This window comes from Moschus berezovskii, chromosome 19 (assembly GCF_049115385.1).
Source record: "Moschus berezovskii isolate FMDL1 chromosome 19, NW_MosBer_1.0, whole genome shotgun sequence".
NCBI lineage: Eukaryota > Metazoa > Chordata > Mammalia > Artiodactyla > Moschidae > Moschus > Moschus berezovskii.
This window is the reverse complement of record NC_142478.1, coordinates 13,116,542-13,142,216: the sequence shown is the minus strand read 5'-3', so window position 1 is coordinate 13,142,216 and position 25,675 is coordinate 13,116,542. Positions and strand designations below refer to the sequence as shown.

The window sequence follows — 25,675 nt, the reverse complement described above, 5'->3', positions numbered from 1 at the left end:
TTTTTGCAAATCTGATGAGTGTACTGAGGTATGTTGAGGTTTTCTTTTCACTTTTATAATCACTAATGAGTTTGAGCACCTTTTCATGTGGTTTTGGACCATTTGGATTTCCTTCGTTTCATTTTGCAAAGGGCCTATTCAAATGTTTTGCCCAATTTTTTATGGGATTTTCTGCCTTACCTCAGTGATTCATAGCTGCTGTTTATACCTTTAAAGTATGTACTTTTTAAAATCTTTAATGTCTTTAAAATTTTAATACAGTCAAATTTCATTAACCTTTCTATATTAGTCTCTTTATTACTTAGAAACAGATCACCCTCGTGTCTAGTGTCCTAAGCAGCAGTCTTTATTTTTGTCTGGACTCTGCCCACTGGACAGTGTGATCTCGTGTGGGCTGCCTCCTTTAAGGTGGGAAGCTCTGCTTCTATGGGTGGGATGTCTGACCGATGGGGAAATAAGTGGAGGGCTTGGGCCACATATCTTTTTACCATTCAGGAGGCTAGCTGGGGCTTGATCACATGGAAGCCCAAGGCTTTCAGTGGAGTGGAGCAGGGATGTGTGTTCTAAAGCTGGAGGTTCCAAATTAGCAGTGTCACTTTCATCACATTGTTTTGGACACAAGACCAGCCCAGATTCAAGGGGTGGGATAAAACTCTCCCTATTGCCAAAGGAGCTGAGGAATCCCATTGAAAAGAGAAGCCTCCTACAAAGGAGGGGTGGAGAATGAGACCATGCTTGCAACCCATCATGTTTGACATTATGGTTGTGCTTTTGTTTCGTACTCCAAGGGTAAGAAATTGCGATCCTGTGTCACCTTCTAAAAGGTTTCTGATTTAGCTTTGGAAGAATGAAGTTTCCAAATCCATGACAGTGGTGGTTGTTGATAATGAGGGAATCTATGTATATCAGGGCAGGGGTTCTAGGGAAAACCTTTCTACCTTCTCCACAATTTGCTGTGAGTTTGAAACTACCCTAAAATAGAATCTGTTAAGAAAAAATTAAGAGGCCTTCCCTGGTGGTCCCGTGGTTAAGAATCCACCTGCCAATGCAGGGGACACGGTTCCATCCCTGGTCTGAGAAGATTCCACATGCCACAGGGCAACTAAGCCTGTGAGCCACAGCTAGAGAAAGCCCATGTGCCACAGGGAAGACTCAGCGCTGCCAGAAAAAAAAACAACAACCAGACCATGAGAGTGGCTGGAAGAAGTGGTGAGGGTTCTTAGGAAGTTTAAGAAGTGAGAAGCAGCAGTTTGTCAAGGAGAGCATTGGGGAGCCATTGTGCTTAATGAGTGGAGGTAAAGAGTTGTTAAAAAAATTTTTTTTCTAATGTAAAAATAAGAAATTTTTTTCTTTCACTCCTTGCTTGTTAGCTATAATACAGTGACTGAAAAAAGAAGCTTTTTGCTGCTACCATATTACACTGTCTTATTAAAAACAGCCCTCAGTGTTCATGTCCAGTGCTTCGATTTCTTGTATGTATTTATTTTTTGTGTAAGTGCTTTGATCAACAGTTATGGACTGGTGTTTTGCTTTTTCAACTTTTCTATTTGCTTGACAGGAAGTTTTACTTTAATCCAATCTATCAGTATTCATTGTAGTGAACCAGGAGCCATACAGGGTGCAGGCGTCTGGGAGCAGCAGCTTTTAAAGTGCTCTAGAAACAGGATTGTACCCTGGCAGGGGCATGGGTTTTGTGCAAACGACCTTGGAAGCAATAAGACCTTCGCTGTTGTAGTAGCTGTGTGACTTAGTGCTAACATCTGCATGGGAGAATGGGGATAACCTTTATTATCTCTTTAAAGTATTGAGTGAGGTTAAAGAAATTCATGTCCTGTGGCATGGTGTGTGGCCTGTGAGATAACTGTTAGCCTGTTACAGAAGTAGAATTTGCCACTATTTTCTACGAATCACCAATTTGAAAAAAAGATGAGGCCCTACAGGTCTTTTGGAGAGTGAATTCTTTCTGCCATTTAAGCCTGGCCTTTGGCTTACCTCGCTGCTGCTGTTTGCTTTGAAAGCTCTTTGAGTCCTCTGGGTTTCTCCAGTCAGAGTTGGAGCATCAGTTAAGGGCATCTGGTGGGCTGACTGGACTTTGAGATGTTTATATTTGAAATCTCAGCACCTAGTTGGATATCATCAAGCCTCGGGAGATGCTGTCAGGCGTAGTGTGCCCCTAATGATAGCTGGGACTCTTGAATTGGCGCACGTTCTGACCTGAGTGAGTGGAGAACGGTAAAGTGCTTTTGGGTGCAATATAAATATTTGTCCAGCAACTGCTCCATCCTAGAATATAGCAGGCAAACTCCCAGGGAGTCCCCAGGTGGGATGCCGGGCCCCTTGGCTGAGGAGCTGGGTTGTGTCCCGTCACAGCTCATGTGGAAGGGAGCCCCACAGCTCTGCCATCTGAGGAGGAGTCAGTTCATGCTAAACCTCGACTGGAAGCGAGGATGCCCGTGGTCACTCCACCTGTCTTTCCAGGCCTCTCGGCAGCCCAGCGGAAGTTCGCACACTCCCTCAGAGACTTCAGATTTGAGTTTATCGGAGATGCAGAGACAGACGATGAACGCTGCGTAGGTATGTGAGGACAAGGTTTGGGTTGGCCTTTGTTTTGCTTTCGCCACGAAATAATGATGCCTTTCTCCTTACAGATGCTTCCTTGCGTGAATTTTCTAATTTTTTGAAGAATCTGGAAGAACAGAGGGAAATCATGGTGAGTGGTGGGTTGTTAATGAACATGTCCGTCTTTAAGCGGGGGGAATTCTGGGTGTAGAAGCTGGTTCTGCTGGAGGCTTTGGTGCATTTTTCTGTGGATGAGGAGTTACTTGGTAATGGAAAGAAGCCTGGGTGACGTTTGGGGAGCCTGGATTTCTAGTTCCCCAGTGGTGCCGCTCATGGTGAGATTTTGGACAAGTTTCTGAACCTCTCGACCAAGGCCCTGTGTCTTCATCTGTAAAAAAGTGCTTTGACCTGTATCAGCACTTCCTAGATTTTTGTTAGCCCTGGAGCAGTTGTATTGAAATCAAGTCTCATGAAGAATCATCTTAACGTATCAAGAAGACAAAAACAGGAAACTTATGGAAGGACTTCCCTGGTGGTTTGGTGTTAAGAATCCATCTGCTAATGCAGGGCACATGGCTTTGATCCCTGGTCTGGGAACTAAGATCCCATGTGTCTCAGGGCATCTAAGCCTTTGAGCTGCAACTGCTGAGCCCACGCCACAACTATGGAGCTTGCGTACCCTAGACCCTGTGTGCTGCAACAAGAGAAACCACTGCAATGAAAAACCCACACGCTGCAGCTGGAGAGTGGCCGCCGCTCACCCCAGTTAGAGAAAGCCCATGTGCAGCAAAGAGTCAGCACAGTCAAAAATGTCTTTTCTTAAAAAAACAACAAAAACAACTTGTGGAGAGGCAGAGGGATAGCAGGGCGGTGTTGGAACTCGCCTCATTCTGTGGGTTTCTAGGCTGTGTGCAGAGGAAGGGAACTTGAACCTGCAAGACTTTAAAATCCCACCTTGCCTTGAAATACACTGTCACAACAGTAGTATTTGTTGTTTAACAGGAGTAGTAGCTCCCCTCCACTGAGTGCTCTCCATGTGCCCAGTGCTATGCTGAGTGCACTGTGTGCATGATCTTATTTCACATGAGTTCTGAGGGCGTTGAGTAGTATTTACTAACATTTCTTAAACACTTGTGTTTCTCTCCTGACATTCATTCACTCAACAGAGATTTACAGCAGAATCCCCATTGGATTATGATACACTGTACTGTCACCAGTTTTTTCAGGCCTTAAAAAAAAAGACTATTTTTTTCTGTGTTCTCGAGAATGAGTACTTCCTAGAATTATGTTAAAGTGTAAGTGTATAAGATGGAGGAGGAAATGGCAACCCGCTCCAGTATTCTTGCCTGGAGAATCGCATGGACAGAGGAGCCTGGCGGGCTGCAGTCCTGGGGGTTGCAAAGCGTCAGCTGTGACTGAGCGACTGAGCAGCACACGTCAGCGTGTGAGTGAGTTTAGTGGTGGTGGTCATACTCCTGATGTCAGCGTGTGAGTGAGTTCAGCGGTGGTGGTCATACTCCTGAACACGACAACTAAGAGAACTGACCTTCACCCTGTACCTGGTACTCGTCTCGGCTGTGCTCCTCTTACTCAGTCCTTTAATTCTCACATCAGCCTTGTGATGTCGACCCTGTGACTGCCCCTGATTCACAGATGAGGAAACAGGTGCGGCGCCTTGCCCGGGATCACGTGGTGGCTCGGGCTGGAGTCAGGTCAGGCTAGAACCAGACGCTCTGAACCGCCTGCCAGCTTCCTCGATGTTGCTGACACAAGGCCAGCTGCTGTTCGTGATTTCTAGCTGGTAGAACTGTAGTAGGAGAAGGAGGAGCAAAGCGCTGATTGTTTTCACCCCAAGTTGCACAACTAAATGTTGTTTATTTTTAAAATCTGTTTTTATTAAAATTTTCTTTATTGGTGTATAGTTAATTTACAGTGTGGTATTAATTTCAAGTGTACATCAAAGTCAATCAGTTATACATACACAAATAAATCTACTCTTTTTAAGATTCTTCTCCCATATGGGCCATTACAGAGTACTGAGTAGAGTTTTCGGTGCTTGCTTATACAGGAGGTCCTTATTAATCTATTTTATATACGGTAGAAAGCACTGATTTTTTACTTAAAATAACCAACACCCGTGGCCTCTAAAGGCTTTAATGTAGTTCACACTGCACCCTAAATTCTGAGATGGTTTATGTCTATTTAAATACTGAAATGGGCACGTGAAGGTGCTGTGCTTGCACTGGGGTTTTTTCTGGCACAAACTGACATATTCAGCTATTATTAATGTGCCCCTGTAGTCACTGATTTTTCAGCTCTTTTGAACAGTCTAAATGTCAGAGTGGATAAAAGTAGTGCCATGAAATCACCCTGTTAGGGCGTGAAGTGGGTGTGGCGTGTGGGTGGGGAAAGCGCATGTTCTTAGTTAATGGTATCAGTTTTTTGTTCTCAACCCTCTTTGACATTTAGTCCTATTTTCCTGGGATCCTGAGCATTCTGCATATGTGTTTGATCTGCTTTTATGTTTCAGTTACTCTTGAGAATCTGAGCACACAGAGGCAAACCACACAAAGTCCCTGCCCTTAGGGAGGTTACAGTTTGGAGAGGAGAGGTGATAGACAAGCTTACTGTCAAGTAGCAGTAAGTGCTAAAAAATAAAATTGAGGGAAATCCCTGGCAGTCCAGTGTTTAGGACTCTGCTCTCACTGCTGAGGGCCTGGATTCAAATCCTGGTCTGGGAACTAAGAGCCCACAAGCCACCTGATGAGGCCCCCAAAAAAGAAAAACAAAATTGAGAAGGGCAAGGAGCCAGGGAGCGGGTCAGGGCAGCATTACCTCTAGTGTGGCGTGGGAAGGAAGTCTCCTGTGGAGAATTATGAAGGCATCTTGGTACCCGGGGGAGGAGAACTTTAGGCAGAACGGTGCTGGAGTTTAGCTCTACAGAGACACAGGGTGATATTCTGTAGCTGTTGCTCTGTATCCGTGGAGTTTGCCTTTGCAGATCAAAAATACTTGAAAAAAAATTCCGGCAAGTTCCAAAAAGTAAAACTTGCATTTTCTACATGCTGAAACTCTTTGTCTATCATATACATTGTATTCACAACTATTTACATAGTATTTTCATTAGGCCTTATTGTGCTTTTCAGATATTGTGTTTTTATTGCAGCTTTGTGGTTACCTTAAGTTAAGCAAGTCTTCAGGTGCCATTTTCCTAATGACATTGCTCCCTTTTTGACTCGGTCACATTTTGATAGTTGTTGTTAAAGTTCAAACTTTTTCATTGTTAATACATTTGTTGTGGTGGTCTGTGATCAGTGATGTTTGATGGCACGATGACAAAGAGATCACGACTCACTGAAGGCTCAGATGATGTTTAGCGTTTTATAGCAGTAAAATATTTCTAAATTAAGGTATGTACATTGTTTTTTAAAGATATAATACTATTGCACACTTAGTAAACTGGTGGCTCAGATGGTAAAGAATCTGCCTACAATGTGGATGACCCAGGTTTCATCCCTGGGTTAGGAAGATTGCTGGAGAAGGAAATGGCAACCTGCCCAAGTATTCTTGCCTGGAGAATCCCATGGACGGAGGGGCCGGGTAGACTACAGTCCATGGGGTCACAAAGATTCGTACATGACTGAGCAACTAACACTTTGACTTCATATTAAAAACCTCGCTGTGTATACTGGGAAATCACAAAATATGTGGTGACTTGCTTTATTGCAACATTTGCTTTATTACAGTTACCTGGAATTGAGCCTGCAGTTCCAGTCTTCTAAAATTGAACCTCTGAGGTCTGTCTGCTTGTATTATGTATTGCAAGTCATCTAGAGATGATTTAAAGTATATAGAAGGATATGTATAGGCTATATGCAAATATTATGCCATTTTTACGTAAGGGACTTCAGCATCCTAGGATTTTGGTGTCTGTGGCAATCCTTGAACAGTTCCCACTGGATTCTGAGGGTCAACTGTATCTGGTTTCTGTGCCTTGAGACGAATTGCCTGGAATATGGTCTTAGCTCCAGGCTGTCTGATAAAGAAAATGTGGTTCTCAGAGCTGTTGGGAAGCTGACCTGTTGATTGACTCTTCAGCAGTGCTGGGGGTTGATTGGGCCTCTGTCTCAGGCAGAATGAGGGTGACAGGGCTGAGTTTCCAGTGCAGGGTAGAAGTAAAAATGGGATGGTGTCTGTATAAGGTCATGAACCTCAGGAAGGAATGGAACAGCATGTCACAACCCGTGTGTGGGGATGGCAGCGCCCAGACAGCAGGAAGCAAACCTGAGCCAGAGCACCGTGGAGGGCGGCCACCACCTACCATGGAGTGCAACGGACACCTAACGCTTTCTGAAATTATTATCTAAACTTTTTAGTTTGGAAAATTGTGAGCATGTGCAGACAGAGAAATAGAATTAAACTACACATCCTCAGTGTTCACCTTCAGTGGCCACTGCCACACAGCCAGGCCTGTTTTTCCTATACTCTTCACCACCCCAACCCCATTATTTTGACAGAGAGTCTAGTATTATATTGTTTTATCATAACTCTCAAAGAGAATGCTCTCTTGAACCACAATATCCTTGTCAAAGATGGGCTCAATAAAGGACAGAAATGGTATGGACCTGACAAAAGCAGAAGATAAGAAGTGGTGGCAAGAATACACAGAACTGTACAAAAAAGATCTTCACGACCAAGATAATCATGACGGTGTGATCACTCACCTAGAGCCAGACATCCTGGAATGTGAAGTCAAGTGGGCCTTAGGAAGCATCACTTCGAACAAAGCTAGGGGAGGTGATGGAATTCCAGTTGAACTATTTCAAATCCTGAAAGATAATGCTGTGAAAATGTGGCATTCAATATACCAGCAAATTTGGAAAACTCAGCAGTGGCCACAGGACTGGAAAAGGTCAGTCTTCATCCCAATCCCAAAGAAAGGCAATGCCAAAGAATGCTCAAACTACTGCACAGTTGCACTCATCTCACACGCTATTAAAGTCATGCTCAAAATTCTCCAAGCCAGGCTTCAGCAATACGTGAACCGTGAACTCCCAGATGTTCAAGCAGGTTTTAGAAAAGGCAGAGGCACCAGAGATCAAATTGCCAACATCTGCTGGATCATGGAGAAAGCAAGAGAGTTCCAGAAAACCATCTATTTCTGCTTCATTGACTATGCCAAAGCCTTTGACTGTGTGGATCACAATAAACTGTGGAAAATTCTGAAAGAGATGGGCATACCAGACTACCTGACCTGCCTGTTGAGAAACCTGTATGCAGGTCAGGAAGCAACAGTTAGAACTGGACATGGAACAACAGACTGGTTCCAAATAGGAAAAGGAGTACATCAAGGCTGTATATTGTCATCCTGCTTATTTATCTTATATGCAGAGTACATCATGAGGAATGCTGGGCTGGAAGAAGCACAAGCTGGAATCAAGATTGCCAGGAGAAATATCAGTAACCTCAGATATGCAGATGATACCACCCTTATAGCAGAAAGTGAAGAAGAACTAAAGAGCCTCTTGATGAAAGTGAAAGAGGGGAGTGAAAAGGTTGGCTTAAAGCTCAACATTCAGAAAACTAATGGCATCTGGTCCCATCACTTCATGGGAAATAGATGGGGAGACAGTGGAAACAGTGGCGGACTTTATTTTTTGGGCTCTAAAATCACTGCAGATGCTGATTGCAGCCGTGAAATTAAAAGACGCTTATTCCTTGGAAGGAAAGTTATGACCAACCTAGACAGCATATTAAAAAGCAGAGACATTACTTTGCCAAACAAGGTCCGTTGAGTCAAGGCTATGGTTTTTCCAGTGGTCATGTATGGATGTGAGAGTTGGACTGTGAAGAAAGCTGAGTATGGAAGAATTGATGCTTTTGAACTGTGGTGCTGGAGAAGACTCTTGAGAGTCCCTTGGACTGCAAGGAGATCCAACCAGTCCATCCTAAAGGAGATCAGTCCTGGGTGTTCATTGGGAGGACTGATGTTGAAGCTGAAACTCCCAATACTTTGGCCACCTGATGCAAAGAACTGACTCATTTGAAAAGACCCTGTTGCTGGGAGAGATTGGGGGCAGGAGGAGAAGGGGACGACAGAGGATGAGATGGTTGGATGGCATCACCAACTCAATGGACATGGGTTTGGGTGGACCCCGGGAGTTGGTGATGGACAGGGAGGCCCGGTGCTGCAGTTCGTGGGGTCGCAAAGAGTCGGACATGACTGAGCAACTGAACGGAACTGAATACTTGTCACACCTAAAAATAAACAGTAGTTCCTTGAGATTACAAAGAATTAGGCCATATTCATTTTTTCCCCTGATATTCATTTACATTTTGTCTCTCCTATTACCTCCTTCCCATAACAGTTGGATTTGTTGGAATCTGGATCCAAAGACACACATTTGATTGATAAGTTTCTAAGTCCCATTTAATATATAGATTTTTCTTCCTGTCCTTCCCTCTTGACTGGAATTCCTGATTTTGTTCCATTTGTTAATAGCACTAGTACCTGAGTTATCAGTGAGTTATAATAATAAAATAAATAATGATGAATGTTAAAAAAATGGCATTTAACCCATGTTGCTATTATTTGGTGTTTCTGTCTAATCTTTATAGTCAGTGATTACTTGTTTTTTTTAACCATGAAAATTGCATGGCATCATTATGGCTACTTTCATTACATACCCTTTGATCTCTTAGTCAAGAAAAAATCTTTGATGCTTTACCAGACTCCAGCCTGAAACTTTTGAGTAAGTAAAGATAGCTCCCTCAACAAGTGTCCAATGTGGTGTTGAGTAACTGGTAAAAAGTGAATTAAAATATATTATACTAAGTGCTGGAGATCAATCCTGGGTGTTCATTGGAAGGACTGATGCTAAAGCTGAAACTGCAATACTTTGGCCACCTCATGCGACGAGTTGACTCACTGGAAAAGACTCTGATGGTGGGAAGGATTAGGGGCGGGAGGAGAAGGGGACAACAGAGAATGAGATGGCTGGATGTCATCACTGACTCGATGGACATGAGTTTGAGTGAACTCCGGGAGTTGGTGCTGGACAGGGAGGCCTGGCGTGCTGTGATTCATGGGGTTGCAAAGAGTCGGACACGACTGAGCGACTGAACTGAACTGAAATGAAACAGAAGTACAGGGTGTCGTTGCCTGGAGAGGCGAGTAGTGGAGCCTGTGCTTGCTGGGAAGGGCTTTATGAAAAAAGTGGTATTTGAACTGGAGTTTGTGGGGTAGAGTCTTGGGGGTGGGGTTCTTTGTATAGTTTAACAAACTCATACCCGCAAACACAGTGAGAAGGAAGTTCTTTCAGGAGCTAAAATGGATGCAAGCACTTTCTGAGAACTTTGGATAACTTGTTTTTCTTAAAATTGTTACAAAACAGCAGCATGCTAAAAGTCACATATTAAAAAAAAAGCATGGAAAATGACAGCTGTAAAATAGAGATAGACATATTCTGAATTGGTTCCAAGAGTTTAACAAAATCTTCATGTCACTTAATCTTTAAAAGTGATTTGTCAGTAGATATCTCAGAGGTTAAAGCTCTGCCTCCAATGCGGGAGACCCGGGTTCGATCCCTAGGTCGGGAAGATCCCCTGGAGAAGGAAACGGTAACCCAATCCAGTATTCTTGCCTGGAGAATCCCATGGACGGAGAAGCCTGGTAGGCCGCAGTCCACGGGGTCACAAAGAGTCGGACACGACTGAGCGATGGAACGGAATGGATGTGAAAAGATGCTCAACATCACTAATTATTAGAGAAATGCAAATCAAAACTATAGTGAGGCACCATCTCATCTTGAGCAGAATGGCCATCATCACAATATCTACAAATGAGTGTTGGAGAAGGTGTAGAGAAAAATGAACCATCCTGCATGGTTGATGAGAATGTAAAATGGTGCAGCCACTATGGAGAGCCATATGACGGTTCCTCAAAAAATAAAAATAGGGTTCCCATATGATCCAGAGATCCTCCTCCTGAGCATACATCTGGACAAAACTAGGATTCAGAAAGATATATGAACCCCTATATTCACACAGCACTGTTTGCAGTGGGCAAGACATGGAAGCAACCTAAATGTCCCTTGATGGATGAATGGATAAAGCAGATGTGGTGTGTATACACAGACACACACACACACTGACGAATGGCTAAAGATGTGGTGTGTACACACTCACATAGACACACACACAGACACACACATGGATGAATGGATAAAGAAGATGTGGTGTGTACACACTCACACACACACACAGGAATATTACTCAGCCATGAAGAAGAACAAAATAATGCCATTTGTGGCAACGTGGATGTGAATAGAGGTACCATGCTAAGTGAAGTCAGTCAGAAAGAGACAGATACCGTATGACATCACTTGTATGTGAAACCTCAAGCAGGACACAAATGAACCTGGCTGTGAAACAGAAGCAGACTCATGGACATCAGGCTTGTGGTTGCTGAGGGGAGTGTGGGGGAGAGAGAGACTGGGAGTTTGGGGTTAGCAGACGCAAGCTCTTACATATAGACTGCATAAACAACAAGATCCTACTCTGTAGCACAGGGAACTGTTCAATAAATGAGATAAACCATAATGGAGAAGAATATGAAAAAAAATTTGTGCGTATAACTGAATTACTTTTCTCTTCAGCAGAAATTAACAGTGTAAACCAATTGTACTTCAATTTTTAAAAAAGTGATGAATATTTCCTGAAGTCCTAAATTAAATGATGGTGCAGCATAATACTTAGATATTTACAATTAAGTCATTAATATAATCTGTGTTTTAGAAGGCAAAGACTGGTGCCACATATTTTTTAAAAAGCTTTCCATCTCCTAAATAAATGTTAAAATATGTTTTGGGGCTTTAAGGGATACAGACACGAGACTAGAAGCTCAGCAATCAGGAATACATGCTTCTCTGTTTTGAGGCACCACTTGTGTATGGTTACATGCCTCATGTATGCCTCCCCGAGCTGGATACATATATGTAGTTCAGCAAATGCTCTGTGTCAAGTGCCATCAAGACAAAGGCGTAGTTCTGAGCCTTCAGTGGTTAGTGCTGCATTAGGGAGATCACGTGAGGTGCGCAATGTGGAAAGTTATTGGGGAATTCGGGGAAGGCACTTTAGAGACATTGTTTCTGGTCTGAGTTGATATATTGAAGTTCGCCTGGGAAGGAAAGATGGAAGTGAAGCCTCAGTTTCTTTTCTTTTTCTTTAGCATTTACTTATTTGGCTGCAGTGGGTCTCAGTTGTGGCATACGGGATCTTTAGTTGCTGCATGTGGGATCTAGTTGCCTGACCAAGGATTGAACCCAGGCGCCCTACATTGGGAGCCCAGAGTATTAGCCATTGGAAATTATTAGCCAGGGAAATCCTCAGTTTCTTCCTTAAGGGAAAACAGATTGAATGTGGGGAAGAGGGAAGCTGTGTTTCAATATCCTCCCCCCACCAATGGTGTCCCAGCTCTGTAGCTGTTAAAATGAAGCTAGAAAGTGGAGAGAATGCCAGTCTAGGAAGTCAGTGGTTCCCTCCATGCGAGAAAGTCGAATTTCTATGAACGGATGTGCCATGTCCTTGAAAAGGCCAATATTGCCCTTTTTCAGGACAGTGTTTCCAAGTGAGTAGTTTTTTCCTGATCATGTTGCCAACTGTTGAGGTGAAGAGCCAAGTCCATGGGATGCCTGTGTCTCTTCCGAGCATGTCCCCTGAGAAAAGTTCTGTGTGGTGTTCCCCTGCCAGAATTCCGGACATGCTCTCCCTGGCGGGGCAGGACATGCCGTACTTATCTGCGGTGGGCAGCTGGCCAGGAATTTAGGGACGTTTAAAATAGTGCTTTGATGTTGATGATGTTCTTTTGAAAGCCCTTCATGTTGTATTTACTTCTCCACGTGAGTCCTGTCATCCTGTCTTTTAAATTTTTGTCCGTTGCTGTAAATCAGGGAGTTTTCAGTGACACTGAGGATCTGGGAGTTCTGGTAGATCAGGGCAGTTGCGTGAGGCCCAGAGGTGCCGGGAAGCTTGGGGGAGGCTGGCGTGTCTGGAGAGAGAAGCGAGAGCTTGCCTAATGGTGTCCAGACGTAGGCGGGCCTCTTGTCCCTCAGTTGCATCCTTTTCCCCCTTGAGCTGTCTGTGTGTACACAGAATCTTCAGGCTTTTGAGACCTCTTCCTTCCTTCCTTTCTGTTTTTTCTTCTCCATGTTTTTCTTACCATGGATTTTACTCTTGTGAACACACTGGACCAGGAAAGACTTGCTGGATGATGGACCCTGAGTTTATGTCCTGATAAAAAAAATGCTAGGTTGAGTCCTGAAGGCTTCAGTTAATATTGGGTTGGCCAAAAAGTTAGTTTGGGCTTTTCTGTATGTGGTTACAGACCCAGTGGATTTTTTGTCCAACCCAGCAAGGCGTGATGGATGTTTCCTCAACTCATTCTGATTTGCTTCACTCCTTTCTCATCATTCTTATATTGTTTCAAGGATCTTCTGGAAGCATTTGGTTATGTGATTTCTGTATCTTTTGGGGGTTTTGACACTGATTTTTGTTTCAGACTTTCTATGGTAATTTTAAAGTTTCAAAAACGCTTCATGGCGTTATTAAAAGAATGTATGTTGGTTGTGTGTGTGTGTGTTAGTCACTCAGTTGTGTCTGACTCTCTGTGACCCCACGGATTGCAGCCCATCAGGCTCCTTTGTCCGTGGAATTTTCCAGGCAAGAATACTAGAGTGGGCTGCCATTTCCCTCTCCAGGAGATCTTGCTGACCCAGGAATCAAACCCGGGTCTTCCGCGTTACAGGCAGACTCTTGACTTATTGAGCCACTAGTGAAGCCCATGTATGTCAACATGAGCTAAGTATCTTTTACCGCTGGGGAGAAGTTTCTGTGACTTTCTGTCTTTAGCACCACCTTGGGTGGTAGCTCTCCAAGCTGGGTCCCTGGACCAGTAGCGGAACTGGGAACTTGCTGGAAATGCAGACTTTTGGGCGCCTCTCCAGCCCTGCTGAATCAGGGACTCTGGGGTGGGACACGTCAGGCTGTGTTTCAATAACCCCTCCAGATTGTTGTGCAGCATTTCTACGTCTGCACCACTGGCCTAGGGGGTTCGTGAAATCTCCACTGGCCGTCTTAGTCTCGGAGCTAGATCTGTCTGAAGAGGTTTTTGTTGTTGTTGAGTCTCTCAGTTGTGTCCAGCTCTTTGTGACCCTATGCACTGCAGCATGCCAGGCTTCCCTGCCCTTCACTATCTCCTGGAGCTTGCTCAAACTCATGTCCATCGAGTCGGTGATGCCGTCCAACCGTCTCATCCTCTGTCGCCCCCTTCTCCTCTTGTCTTGATCTTTTTCCCAGCATCAGGGTCTTTTCCAGTGAGTCGGCTCTTCACATCAGATGGTCAAAGTACTGGAGTTTCAGCATCAGCCCTTCCAATGAACACTCAGGACTAATTTCCTTTGTGATTGACTGGTTGGATCTCCTTGCTGTCCATGGGACTCTAGAGTCTTCTCCGGCACCACAGTCTGAAAGTTGGAGCCACTGTGAATTGCTTTTCGGTGACTTTGTGCCTCTCAGGAGGTTAAAGTTGTCTTTGCGACCCTATGTTTTAGCTTGTCATTTCCAAAGTGTTTTGGACTATGTCTAGTTTATTTTAATGGAACAGATTTCTGCTGTTAGAGATTTTGTGTATTTATTTATTTGCGTCAGGCCTTAGTTGCGGCATGCGAGATCTCTGTTACGTCTTGTGGAATCTTCTGTTGAGGCACATGGGCTTACTGGTTGTGGTGCAGGGGCTTAGTTGCCCTTCGGCCTGTAGGAGCTAGTTCCCTGAGCAGGGATCTAATGCAAGTCTCCTGTAGTGCAAGGTGGATTCTTAACCACTGGACCACCAGGGAAGTTCCTCTACTGTTAGGAATTACAGTGTTCTTTAGTTTGTGTTTAGTAATTGCTTCCGAATTCCTGTAAAGACATTACATGCCATTAGAAAAACTGTGCCTTTCATGTCATCTGCTTATTTTTTATACACTATATCATACCTAATTTAATTAGTTCTATTATAGATAAATGACACATTTTTATGCAGAATTCCCTTGGCAGGCACAATTCAGGTGGGAAAGAATCCACCTTCAACTTATTTATGAAAACTTTTCTCAGTTTACTGTGAAAGCTGTCAGTGATCTGTATTTATGAAGAATTTTTCTCCTAGGAACTGACCCTTACAACTTGACAACACTGTTTTTCTGGGAAATCCGCTATAATTCAGCCAGATGCAGATGTCATGGTGAAACTTTTTCTTCAGGAATGCACCTTCTGAGAGTTGGATTTTTTTCTGACCTAGAATCCTGTAGAGCAGGGGTCCCCAAGCTCTGGCTTTAATGCTGATGATGTGAGGTGGAGCTGATGTAATAATCAAACTAGGAACAAAGTGCACGATAAATGTGAAGCGCTTGAAACATTCCGAAACCGTCCCTGCAGCTGTCATCTGTGGAAAAGCTGCCTCCCACGAAACGGATCCCTGGTGCCAGAGAGGTTGGGGACTGCTGCTCCAGAGGTTTCGGTCAGGACTGACTTGAATCAGAATTCTAACGTGAATGCGGGTGTCCTGGGCTCCTCCCTGGCCCTTGCATGTGAGGCCTGGCCTCCTGACTCACTGTCCTCACTGCTGGTGACTCAGGGTCATCTGTGGCTTTGCAGCCTTGTCATCGTCAGATGCTACTTCCCTCTTGAAACTTGCGGTTCCTGAATTTCAGCTCCTTGGACTTCTCCTCTGCTTCTGAGGAATCAGCCAGCTCTTGTGATAAACCAGTTAGTACTGATGTGAAGGAGTAGAAAGCGGGCATGGACCCTTCCACTTGCCCCCTCCCCCGCCACACACACACAGTACACACATTCACCCCAGCAGGACCAGAATGTGACCAGCCTGCTCAGTCAGCCGTCCCATCCACATTAGTGGGAATCAGTTCAGCTGCAGCCACAGTTTCCTGAGGGAAAGACTTTCATCCAGGTCCTGTCGTGTAGCACTTCAGCAGTATGGCTTTGGCTCCTAAAACAGAGATGAGGGAGAGCTTAGGGAAACTTAGGTTTAATCCCGTCATTCCAAAAATTGAAAGGAAACGGGAACTGGAAGAGGTGGGATGATTTGACTTGGGCTTCCTGGTGGCTCAGACGGTTAAGAATCCGCCTGCAGTGCCGGAGACTCAGGTTCGATCCCTGGGTCAGAAAGATTCCCCTGGAGAAGGGAATGGCAGCCCACTCCAGTATTCTTGCCTGGAGAATTCCATGGAATGATTTGACTTATATCACAAAGTAAGTTGGTGACAGAGATGCAAAGAGAATCTTTATCCTATCTTCTGGTGGTCCAATGACAGCTCCTCGTAAGATTTAATACCCCCACCTCCACCTTTGAATATGGGTCAGATGTATGTGTATTCTTACAGCTACTGCCCTCCCCAGGCAGCAGTCAGGAAGAAACATGAATTTGGTTGTTAACTGGCCTGTTTGGACAATAGTAACCTCTCACTGTTTTAGTCAACAGACCACTTAAGGACCGCTGAAGGAAGAAATATAAATTCTGCTGGTGGTTGGAACACCATTGAGGCCTTCTGGGTGGGTCAGGGAAGTGCCAGTATTACTAGCTAAAGATTGGGTTCCAGCGTTTTGAAAGAAAATCCCGGGTACCATAGTGGAGCACTCCTTAAAGAAATGATTCAGCTCTGAGACTCTTGATGGCACAGAAGGAAAAAAAAATACATGGGGAAAACCAGATATTGGTGACTGAGCTGAAAACTGATTGAGGGGAGTTGGACTCTGAAGAAGCTTTAGAAATATCTGTGATATATTTTGCCTATTGTTGTTTTAAAATTGTATGCCCACGAAGGGAACATGAGGGTCTTCCCTGTGGTTCAGTGGTTAAGACTTCCATGTAGAAGGTGCAGATTCGATCCCTGGTCGGGGAACTAAGATCCCATATGTCTCACGGCCAAACAAGCAAAAACATAAAACAGAAACAATATTATAACAAACTGAATAGAGACTTTAAAAACGGGCCACGTCAAAAAAACTTAAAAAAAAAAAGATGTATGATTAAAATCTATCTCACTCCCAAAGGTCATTTTCAGTACATATAAAAGTTCTTAGAGTTGATAGTGAATGATGTTACTAGCAGCATTTTTTTAAATAATATAGGAAAAAGTATAGTTTTAGTGGCTTGTTAGATTTAATGAAACACAGTAGTACCGTGGTGGTGGGAACTGTTAGAGGCCCAGGGGAGAACCCCTGGGAAGTGTAGTGGAAGGAATATGGAATTGGAAGCAGTGGCAGACTTGATCTCCCATTGCAGCAAGTGGAATCCACCAATGGGCCTCACTGCTGTGAGGTTCCATCGCTGCATTAACTTGGAGACCACAGTTCCCACGTCTGCCCCCAGTCTGTGAATGAGCAGAGCAGGAGTACTAAAGCAGGCTCATTCCTGGGGACTGGAGTCCTCTGGCAGGCAGCCATGGCTCGAGGAGTCCCTGATGGTCTAGTCGAACTTTTTCTAGAACTGCAGTGCAGTCTAACATGCACCCACCCCACGTTCCTTCCTTCCTTGTCTCCTTTCCCTGGGACCAGACGTTCATGGCTATCTGATGATTTCCAGCCTCCCCTGGCTCCTTCTCCCTTTTCTCTCATAGACATTTCTCAAATATCTTGCCTTTCTAATCCTGTCTTGGTGTCTGCTTTTTAGAGGACCTGGTCTAACACAGACACAGGCTATTCTGAAGGACAGAGAATGTGTCCATGTGTTGCAAGAAGCAGGGCCCCCTCCAGGACCTGAGAGTGGGTTCTTGTTTAACACTCAGAAGTGAATTATTCAAGACACCCATACTGGCAAAGCAAGAGACTTTATTGGCAAGGGGCGCCCGGGTGGAGAGCAGCAGGGTCAAGGAATCCAGGAGGCTGGCTCTGCCACGTGGCTCCCAGCCTTGGGTTTTAAAGTGATGGGGTTAGTTTCCAAGTCGTCTCTGGTCAGTCATTCTAACTCAGGGTCCTTCCTGGTGCTGCGTGCATCACTCAGGCAAGATGGGTTCCAAAGAGGAGGATTCTGGGAGGACGTGTGGACTGGCATCTCCCGTGCCCTTTTTACCTTTCCCGAGCTCTTCCAGTTGGTGGCGGCTTGTTAGTTCCACGTTCCTTACCAGGAAGTCCTGTCGCAAATGGTCACTATGGTGCTTGGCCAGGGTGGGCGGTTTCAGTGTTTCCCTTACCACATATGGGAGACTCAACTGGGGCATTCCTGGCGACTTTATCACCACAGCAGGAAATTGATCCAGAAATGCTGTTCTTTATATTATATAATTTTGTGAAAGAATCCCGCTTCATAAAACAAATATGTTTGAATGCTTTTATGAGCTGGGCAGAGTTCTGGCACCTGAGGATACAGAGCGAACCTAGGCCTACTCCAGGATGAGGTGCTTAGCTCTTGGCTACGCAGCAGAGAAGGAGTCGTCAACGGCCCTGCTGCCCCGGGCCCTTCCTTTTCCCTCTTGGACACTCCAGGAGCGCAGGCCTCACAGAAAGGGTGGGCAGCTCATCTCTGTCACTGGTCAAAACGTAGGTGTTCTTTTCTGACTAGTTCTCCTTTCTGCCTCTGTCTCTCTCTCATATTTTCTTTATTCAGCAATTTATTGTCTCCTTGTTCTTGACGTTCCACTTCTAGCTGTGCCACTGAGTTATACTGTTTACCTCAGAAATTAGCATGTTCTTATTTACAGTTAAAAAAAAAATCCCTCTAATTTTCTCAAGATACTTTTACAGTTTTCTGACAGGTTTAACTTTCACTCCTGTGGCATTTTAGTCCTCCTCACAATGTTCTGCCCAAGTATTTATTTTGTCTAAACAATAGAAACCAGGTTTTCATGGTCCCTCAGGCACAGAGGGAGTGAGGCTCAAGGTTACATATCCACACATCCTTATTAGGTTGTGCTTAGTCGCTAAGTCGTGTCCTACCCTTTGAGACCCCGTGGGCTACAGCCCGCCAGGCTCCTCTATCCGTGGAATTTTCCAGGCAGGGATACTGGAGCCAGTTGCCATTTCTTCCTCCAGGGGCTCTTTCAGACCCAGGAATTGAACACGCCTCTCCTGTGTATCCTGCTTTGCAGGTGAATTTTTTACTGCTGCACCACCGGGGTAGCCCCTTATTAGGTAAAACCCAATAGCTTTTGTTAGAAGATTCTTGATTTTTCCTAAGTATAAAAAGCATACAAAAAATAAACACTAAAAAAACCTTTCCTGGTGGGGTCCGTTTGACTTAAATAATCTGAGTAAAATTGGTACTTTTATTTTGATTAATGCCCTTCAAAATTGATGCTTCCCTCCTCCCACCCCCAGGCAGTCCCCAAACAAACACTGAGATATTTGTTTTTAGAAAATAGGCATTAAGTGCATCTTACAGTTTTGTCATAAAATGACCCAACTTCTTTTTTTAGAGCAAAAGTGAAAGTCGCTCAATTGTGTCCAACTCTTTGTGACCCCATGGACTGTGCAGTCCATGGAATTCTCTAGGCAAGAATACTGGCGTGGGTAGCCTTTCCCTTCTCCAGGGAATCTTCCCAACCCAGGGATTGAACCCAGGTTGCCCCCATTGCAGGTGGATTCTGTACTAACTGAGCTATCAGGGATGCCCTTTTCTAGATTGAGGCCAAACATCAGGGGCACTAACTCAGAGCAGGAGTGGTCAGATCTTGAGCTGAAACCCTCTAGCTTTGTTAGGTTTCAAGCTGTTAAGAATTAGGACTGAAAGTTGAATAACTTTTATTCTTGAATTGTCTGAATAAAAGCACAAGCATGGTAACTAAAGTCATGCATTTGGAATATATATCAATATTTTACAAATTATGGTTCCTAGGCATTTAAGTGAAATTGCCATGGTCTGAAAGAATCAGACATTGAAGAAACCATTTCATATTAATTGGCTTCTCATTTTCAGGGGCAAACCCTGCAGAATTAATGTGCAGACCCTTTGCACCTATGTCCCAATTAGAGCTTATTTTACAGGTCCATTAAAATGCTCTCCAATTCTTAGCTGGTGAGTTTGAGCTATTACCACTAGAAAATTTAATTTCATATTTTTCCATTAATTCTTTTTTATGACCAGGAGGGATTAACTTAGCTTGTACTGTGCTTATAAATAAAATAACATCCAAGGATTTATTTATTTTGAAGTTAAAATTGCTTCTAGCATGATATCCTCTTCCTCTTTTAACTTAATGGTATTAAGTAGGCAGAGAGCAAGTAATGTCCTTCTGTATAGTTGAGGATACACAGACAACAAAAGAAAATTGTTTTTCCTGTGGTCTAAAAACAGAACTAGATAGCATATTAAAAAGCAGAGATATTACTTTGCCAACAAAGGTCCGTCTAGTCAAGGCTATGGTTTTTCCAGTGGTCATGTATGGATGTGAGAGTTGGACTGTGAAGAACGCTAACCGCCAAAGAATTGATACTTTTGAACTGTGGTGTTGGAGAAGACTCTCGCGAGTCCCTTGGACTGCAAGGAGATCCAACCAGTCCATCCTAAAGGAGACCAGTCCTGGGTGTTCATTGGAAGGACTGATGTTGAAGCTGAAACTCCAATACTTTGGCCACCTGATGCAAAGAGCTGACTCATTGGAAAAGACCCTGGTGCTGGGAGGGATTGGGGGCAGGAGGAGAAGGGGACGACAGAGGATGAGATGGCTGGATGGCATCACTGACTTGATGGACATTAGTTTGGGTGAACTCCGGGAGTTGGTGATGGACAGAGAGGCCTGGCATGCTGCGATTCATGGGGTCGCAGAGAGTCATACACGACTGAGCAACTGAACTGAAAAACAGAACTAGTTAGGTCAGAGCCTCAGTGAGGAAATACTGGCCTCGTATTTATCTCTGTGGCAGGACTCTCTTAGCAAAACCAGCTGTGAAACTTCGTCAATTTTTGCCAACATTAGAGCCTTAAAAAAAAAGGTGGGGAGGACTTTAGTGTTCATTTGAATTTTCCCTTTACGATTTGAGCCTTGATTGATAGGGGGAAGGTATAGTATAGGGAGAGACTGGATAGAGGGAGAAAGAGGCAGCAGAGGAGCAAGTGGATGGGGAGTAATCTAATTAAAAGTGAATTGGTTTAATCAGGAGAAAAATCTTGTTTTGGAATATGGAGAAGGATAGCACTGAAAGCAGTTGGACAGGACGGTTTCAGGTTCTGAACTTAAAAAAAAGTATTCGTCTGGATTCTCACTTTCGTGGTCTAGCTTTTCTGAACAGAAAGGAGGTTCGTTGTTTATGCATTTGGCTGCACTGGGTCTTAGCTGTGGCACTCGGGGTCTTCATTGCATCATGAGGGGTCTTCCGTTGCAGCAGTTGGAGTCTCTAGTGGCGTTCTGGCTGAGTGGCTCTGGTGTGCAGCCCTTAGTTGCTCCATGACCTGTGGGAATCTTGGTTATCTTAGTTCCCTGACCAGGGATTGAACGCGCATCCCCTGCATTGCAAGGTGACTTCTTATCCAGCGGACCACCAGAAAGGGAGTTTACTAAAGGATAGCAGTAGCTTGCGGTATCTTTTTGGGAACTGGGAATGATGCTAAGGGTGGTACCACAGAGTTGCGCAAGACTGCCGCTGTTGCCGCCAGCTGTGTAGACGATACGAGGGCACCGGCAAAACCACTGCCCCTGGTGGCTGTCGGTGGAACTGCTGCGCCTGGGAAAGGAGTTGCTCCCACCACCCGGACTTGGTTTCTCAAGTACTATTGCTCGGATGCTCAGTCGTGTCTGACTCTTTGCAACCCGCCAGGCTCCTCTGTCCATGGTATTCTCCAGGCAAGAATACTGGAGTGGGCTGCCATTTCTTCCTTCAGAGGATCTTCCCCAACCCAGGATCGTACTAGTTTCCAAATCAAATTCTTGAGTGGGGATCACTGACTAGTGGAACGCTAGACAGGTGCCAGGACCTCACGCAGTATAGCAGGGAAAGCAAGTGTCTGTCATTTTGGCTTTTGTCCTATTTGGGAGGAGAATTTCTCAAACATAGAAAGGAAGTTTCAAGTATCCAGTTGCCAAAAAGGACAGATATCTACTACCTATAATGTTTATGCATGATGGTAATGCAATACCATTTTCCCATGAAAAGATTAAATGAGAAATTTTTGGATAGTTTGAACTTACATACTTTTAAGTATGCATGTATATGTCTGCCAGATAATCAGATGTGTATTATCATGATTTGGTTGATTAAATGTGTGTCTGTATTTAAAAATTAAATTACCAGTGTATACTTTAGGAATATTTCCCGTATTTCATGAAGAAGTTATTCCAGCTCTTGACACCTTTGCCATTAATGTGATTATTGTGGTGCATTCTAAATTTTTCAGCACAGCTTTCCTTGTGGCCACATCAATCTGAGTTCTTTGAGATACAGACCTCTTTAAACTGTCTTTCTGATGCTTTCACTGGAAGTTTTATCTCAAGCTACAAATACCGCCTTACAGCACGTTTGGACAGTCTCACTTAAAAAAAGGTTATTCCTGAAATGTATTTTCATGGCTTTCTGCTTTTAAAATTTTACTTTATTGAGGTGTAGGTGATTTACAATGTTGTGTAAATTTCTGCTTTACAGCAGAGTCATTCAGTTATACATATATGTATATTCATGACTTTCTTAATGTAATCACTTAGCTTGTTCTTCTAGAGTGGTTTTTATGAAATTACTGAACATCTCCTGAATGATAAATAGATTTCTTCAATTTCTTAGCTTCCCCTTGTGTTTGTAAGTCAAACCGGTTCGTGATCTCTAAGCAGCTGAAACTAGGGGTGTTCAGGGCTGTTTTAGGCTAAGATTCTTAAAACAATTCTTTGTTCATCAAAATGTTGGAAAGTGCACTCCTTCAGGAGGCTAAGAATTCTTATATAGGGCTAAGTTTCTTTTTTCCTGAGGGGAAGTTTGAGAAACACAGTCCTTATGTTCAGATATATATGAGAGTTCCTTGACACTTTTTCTCAAGGTTCCGTTCAAGGAAAAATAATATGTCTTTGCCAAAAGGTTTCTCTGCCGCTGTTCTTGACACTGGAGTTGGAAAGTCAAGTTTTTGCTTTAGTCTAATGAAATGGAAGTTTCTGGAAGGTCATGGGAAAAAAATAGTGGAAATTCTCCCTTGCTTTCAGATTATGCATTCCTCTGGGGTCAAGAACACTTGGAATCTAGGCTTAAAATAATGAGAACCATGGGGAATGGTCATAATTCCTTCTGTTTCATTAGAATCAGTCTGTTCTTGTTATAGTTGAGTGATTAGGAAGGCAGGGTGTAGTGAGTCTACTGGCTGATTCATTGTTTGACCTGGACTGAGACTTTAAAAAAAAAAAAAAAAAAGACTAAAGATATCCTGGGATGCAGTTCTGCCTTTGTTGCCTTTTTACTGAATATGGGTTTCTGGTCTTAAACCCTCTCCTCTTTAGAATGTACATCAGAACTTCGCCTTGAGAAGGGATAGTTAGGGAGTTTGGGGTGGATATGTACACGCTGTTCTATGTGAAATGGATAACCAACAAGGACTTACTGTTTAGCACATGAAGCTCTGCTCAGTGTTATGTGGTAGCCCAGATCGGAAGGGAGTTTGGGGGAGAATGGATACATGTATATGTATGGCTGGGTCCCTTTGCTGTTTGCCTGAGCTGTCATAACATTGTTAATTGGCTATACTCCAACAGAAAATAAAAAGTTAAAAAAAAATGAACTTCACCTTTGGTGTCATGCATGAGGGAAATTTAAAGCAGTGGCAGTGGTTCTTCCCCATTAGAGCCTGATCTCTTCAAGTCAGCTAGCATTGTCAAGAGAGTGTCAGCTCTGGCTTAAACTGCAGAGGCAGGTAAAGATACCACCCTATCATTCCTCTTTTCAAAAAATATTTATTCATTTGGCTGTGCTGGGTCTTAGTTGCAGCACAGGGGATCTTCAGTCGTGGCATGTGAACTGTTAGCTGTGGCATATAGGATCTCCTTCTCGGACCAGAGATTGAACCCCAGCTCCCTCCCTGCACTGGGAGCCCAGACTCTTAGCTCGGACCACCAGGGAAGTCTCATCATCCCTTTCCTTTTTAAGCTCTCAGATCCAAATGGTTTACAAAGAGGGATTTCAGGCTTAACTAGTGAGAAAAAATTTAATCCTCCACACTGTCACCTAATAGTCTGGTTCTCCTACTTTGGATTGTGGCATTCTGATGGCGTCTGTGGTTTGTCATCATAACACAACATTGAAATGTAGTGTGCGCTTCTGCCTCTTGCATCTCATGCTGAATCCCAGGGGACAGAGATGGGTAGAACCGCAGAGGCCTCCTTGGCTGAATCTGCGGTAGTGTCTTAGGACACGGGCCATCTTGCTTCAATGAGTGCCTGTTGACAGGGAAGGAGCCTGGGTGTCACACTACCTTGATGGGCCCATCGTAGTTTGTATTGAGTTCCTCTTGGGGGTGAACCCAAATCTGCCCTATAGCTTTACCTCATTAGACCTGGTTTTGTCCTCTTCAAGCATATTCAAATAATTTTTCCTTCTCTCATATTGTACCCTTTTAAATATTTGAAAATAGCTTACATCCTGTTCCCTCGAAATGTTTTCTCCCTAATTACATTAAACACTGTTTTTTTTTTAACTTGTTCTTCTAAACATTTTTAGCCTTCTCATCTCAGATTCCTTCTCTGCACCCATTAGAGAATGTCTCTCTCTTTTTTGAAATTAATTAATTTTTTAATTGAAGGATAATTGCTTTACAGAATTCTGTTGTTTTCTGTCAAACCTCAACATGAATCATCCATAGGTATACATATATCCCCTCCCTTTTGAACCTCCCTCCTACCTCCCTTCCCATCCCACCCTTGTAGGTTGATACAGAGCCCCTGTTTGAGTTTCCTGAGACACACAGCAAATTCCCCTTGGCCATCTGTTTTACGAGAATGTCTCTCTTCAAATGTGGTGAACCTGCTGTTGAGATCATTTCTGCTCTTACAAGACACAATTGAATGGTTATCTTATTTGGATTCGAACAATATATGTGGCCTACATATGTGTTCATTGTCTTCTAGGGCACTTTATGACAGCTTTGGTTCAGGCTGAACTTTTAGTTCACTAAAACTTTTAGGAGCCACAGCCTCTAGTAAAGTCCACCATTAAATTTACATGAGCTGTTGTTAAGACACCTTTTACACTTGAGCATTTGGCTTTCGAGATTGCCTGGTTGGTTGCTTATCTCAGACAAATATTGCGGCACCACTTTTGAGTCCTTTTCAACTTGAGAGCTTCTTGAGCTGTGATTTCCTTATCCAACATTCACCCTTCCCTCCCAACTTTGGTGCCCTGCAAATATGACAAGTGGATATTTAAAAATATATATATATATAATCAGCTAAGAGTAAGAAGAACACCTTACGCTCAAGGTGATTCTCTGAGGCAGGGTTGAGTCAACTGGGGTCCATAGGCCCAACACAACTTACCTCTTGTTTTGTAAATGAAATTTTGTCAGATCACAGCTACACTCGTTCATTAGTATACTACATATGGCCGCGTTTGTACTGCATGGGGCAGAGTTGAGTAGCTGCATCTGAGGCCGCACAGCTCAAAACCTGGATTATTTACTACCTGACCTTCTATAGAAAGAGTTGTCTGACCCCTGCTGTAAGATGAGACCAACTGATTTATTAACATACTTTATGTTCGTGTAGATACATTCTGTTTCTAAGCAAGACTATCTCAAACTCTTTCCATGGCTCATTAGCAAGGCTTCTTATGACATTTTTTTGTGTGTCTGCTTCAAGTATTTTATGTGAAAAATACAGTTTTATATACATGGTTATAAAATCACATTCTAAATTTGCTTTCTGTGTTTTTAAATTCTCCGATTGATTCTTAATATTTTAGGATTTGAAAACTCTTCTCCATACTATTACTTCAGCTGTTTCTTTCAAATTTGGTAATTTCCCCATCAGGAATTGCCTTAGAGTTTTAGGCACAGTCCCTGGAATTGGTATATGTTTATCTCTAGGGAAGAAGACTCGCTTTGGCATTAGAAAACTTCCATAACATGTATTACTACAAATATTATATAGTAATTTTGTGAAAT

General features: G+C 43.6%; 1 protein-coding gene across 2 annotated transcripts in view; it reads left to right on the top strand.

Moving 5' to 3' along the window:
* Positions 1-25,675, top strand: part of ARHGAP10 (Rho GTPase activating protein 10) — a 389,578-nt gene that overhangs the window by 96,236 nt on the left and 267,667 nt on the right. For both annotated transcript variants that reach the window (XM_055405626.2, XM_055405628.2), the window contains 2 exons: positions 2,479-2,574; positions 2,649-2,710. In XM_055405626.2, the coding sequence (XP_055261601.1) occupies positions 2,479-2,574; positions 2,649-2,710 (158 nt within the window). The remainder of the gene's footprint in view (positions 1-2,478; positions 2,575-2,648; positions 2,711-25,675) is intronic.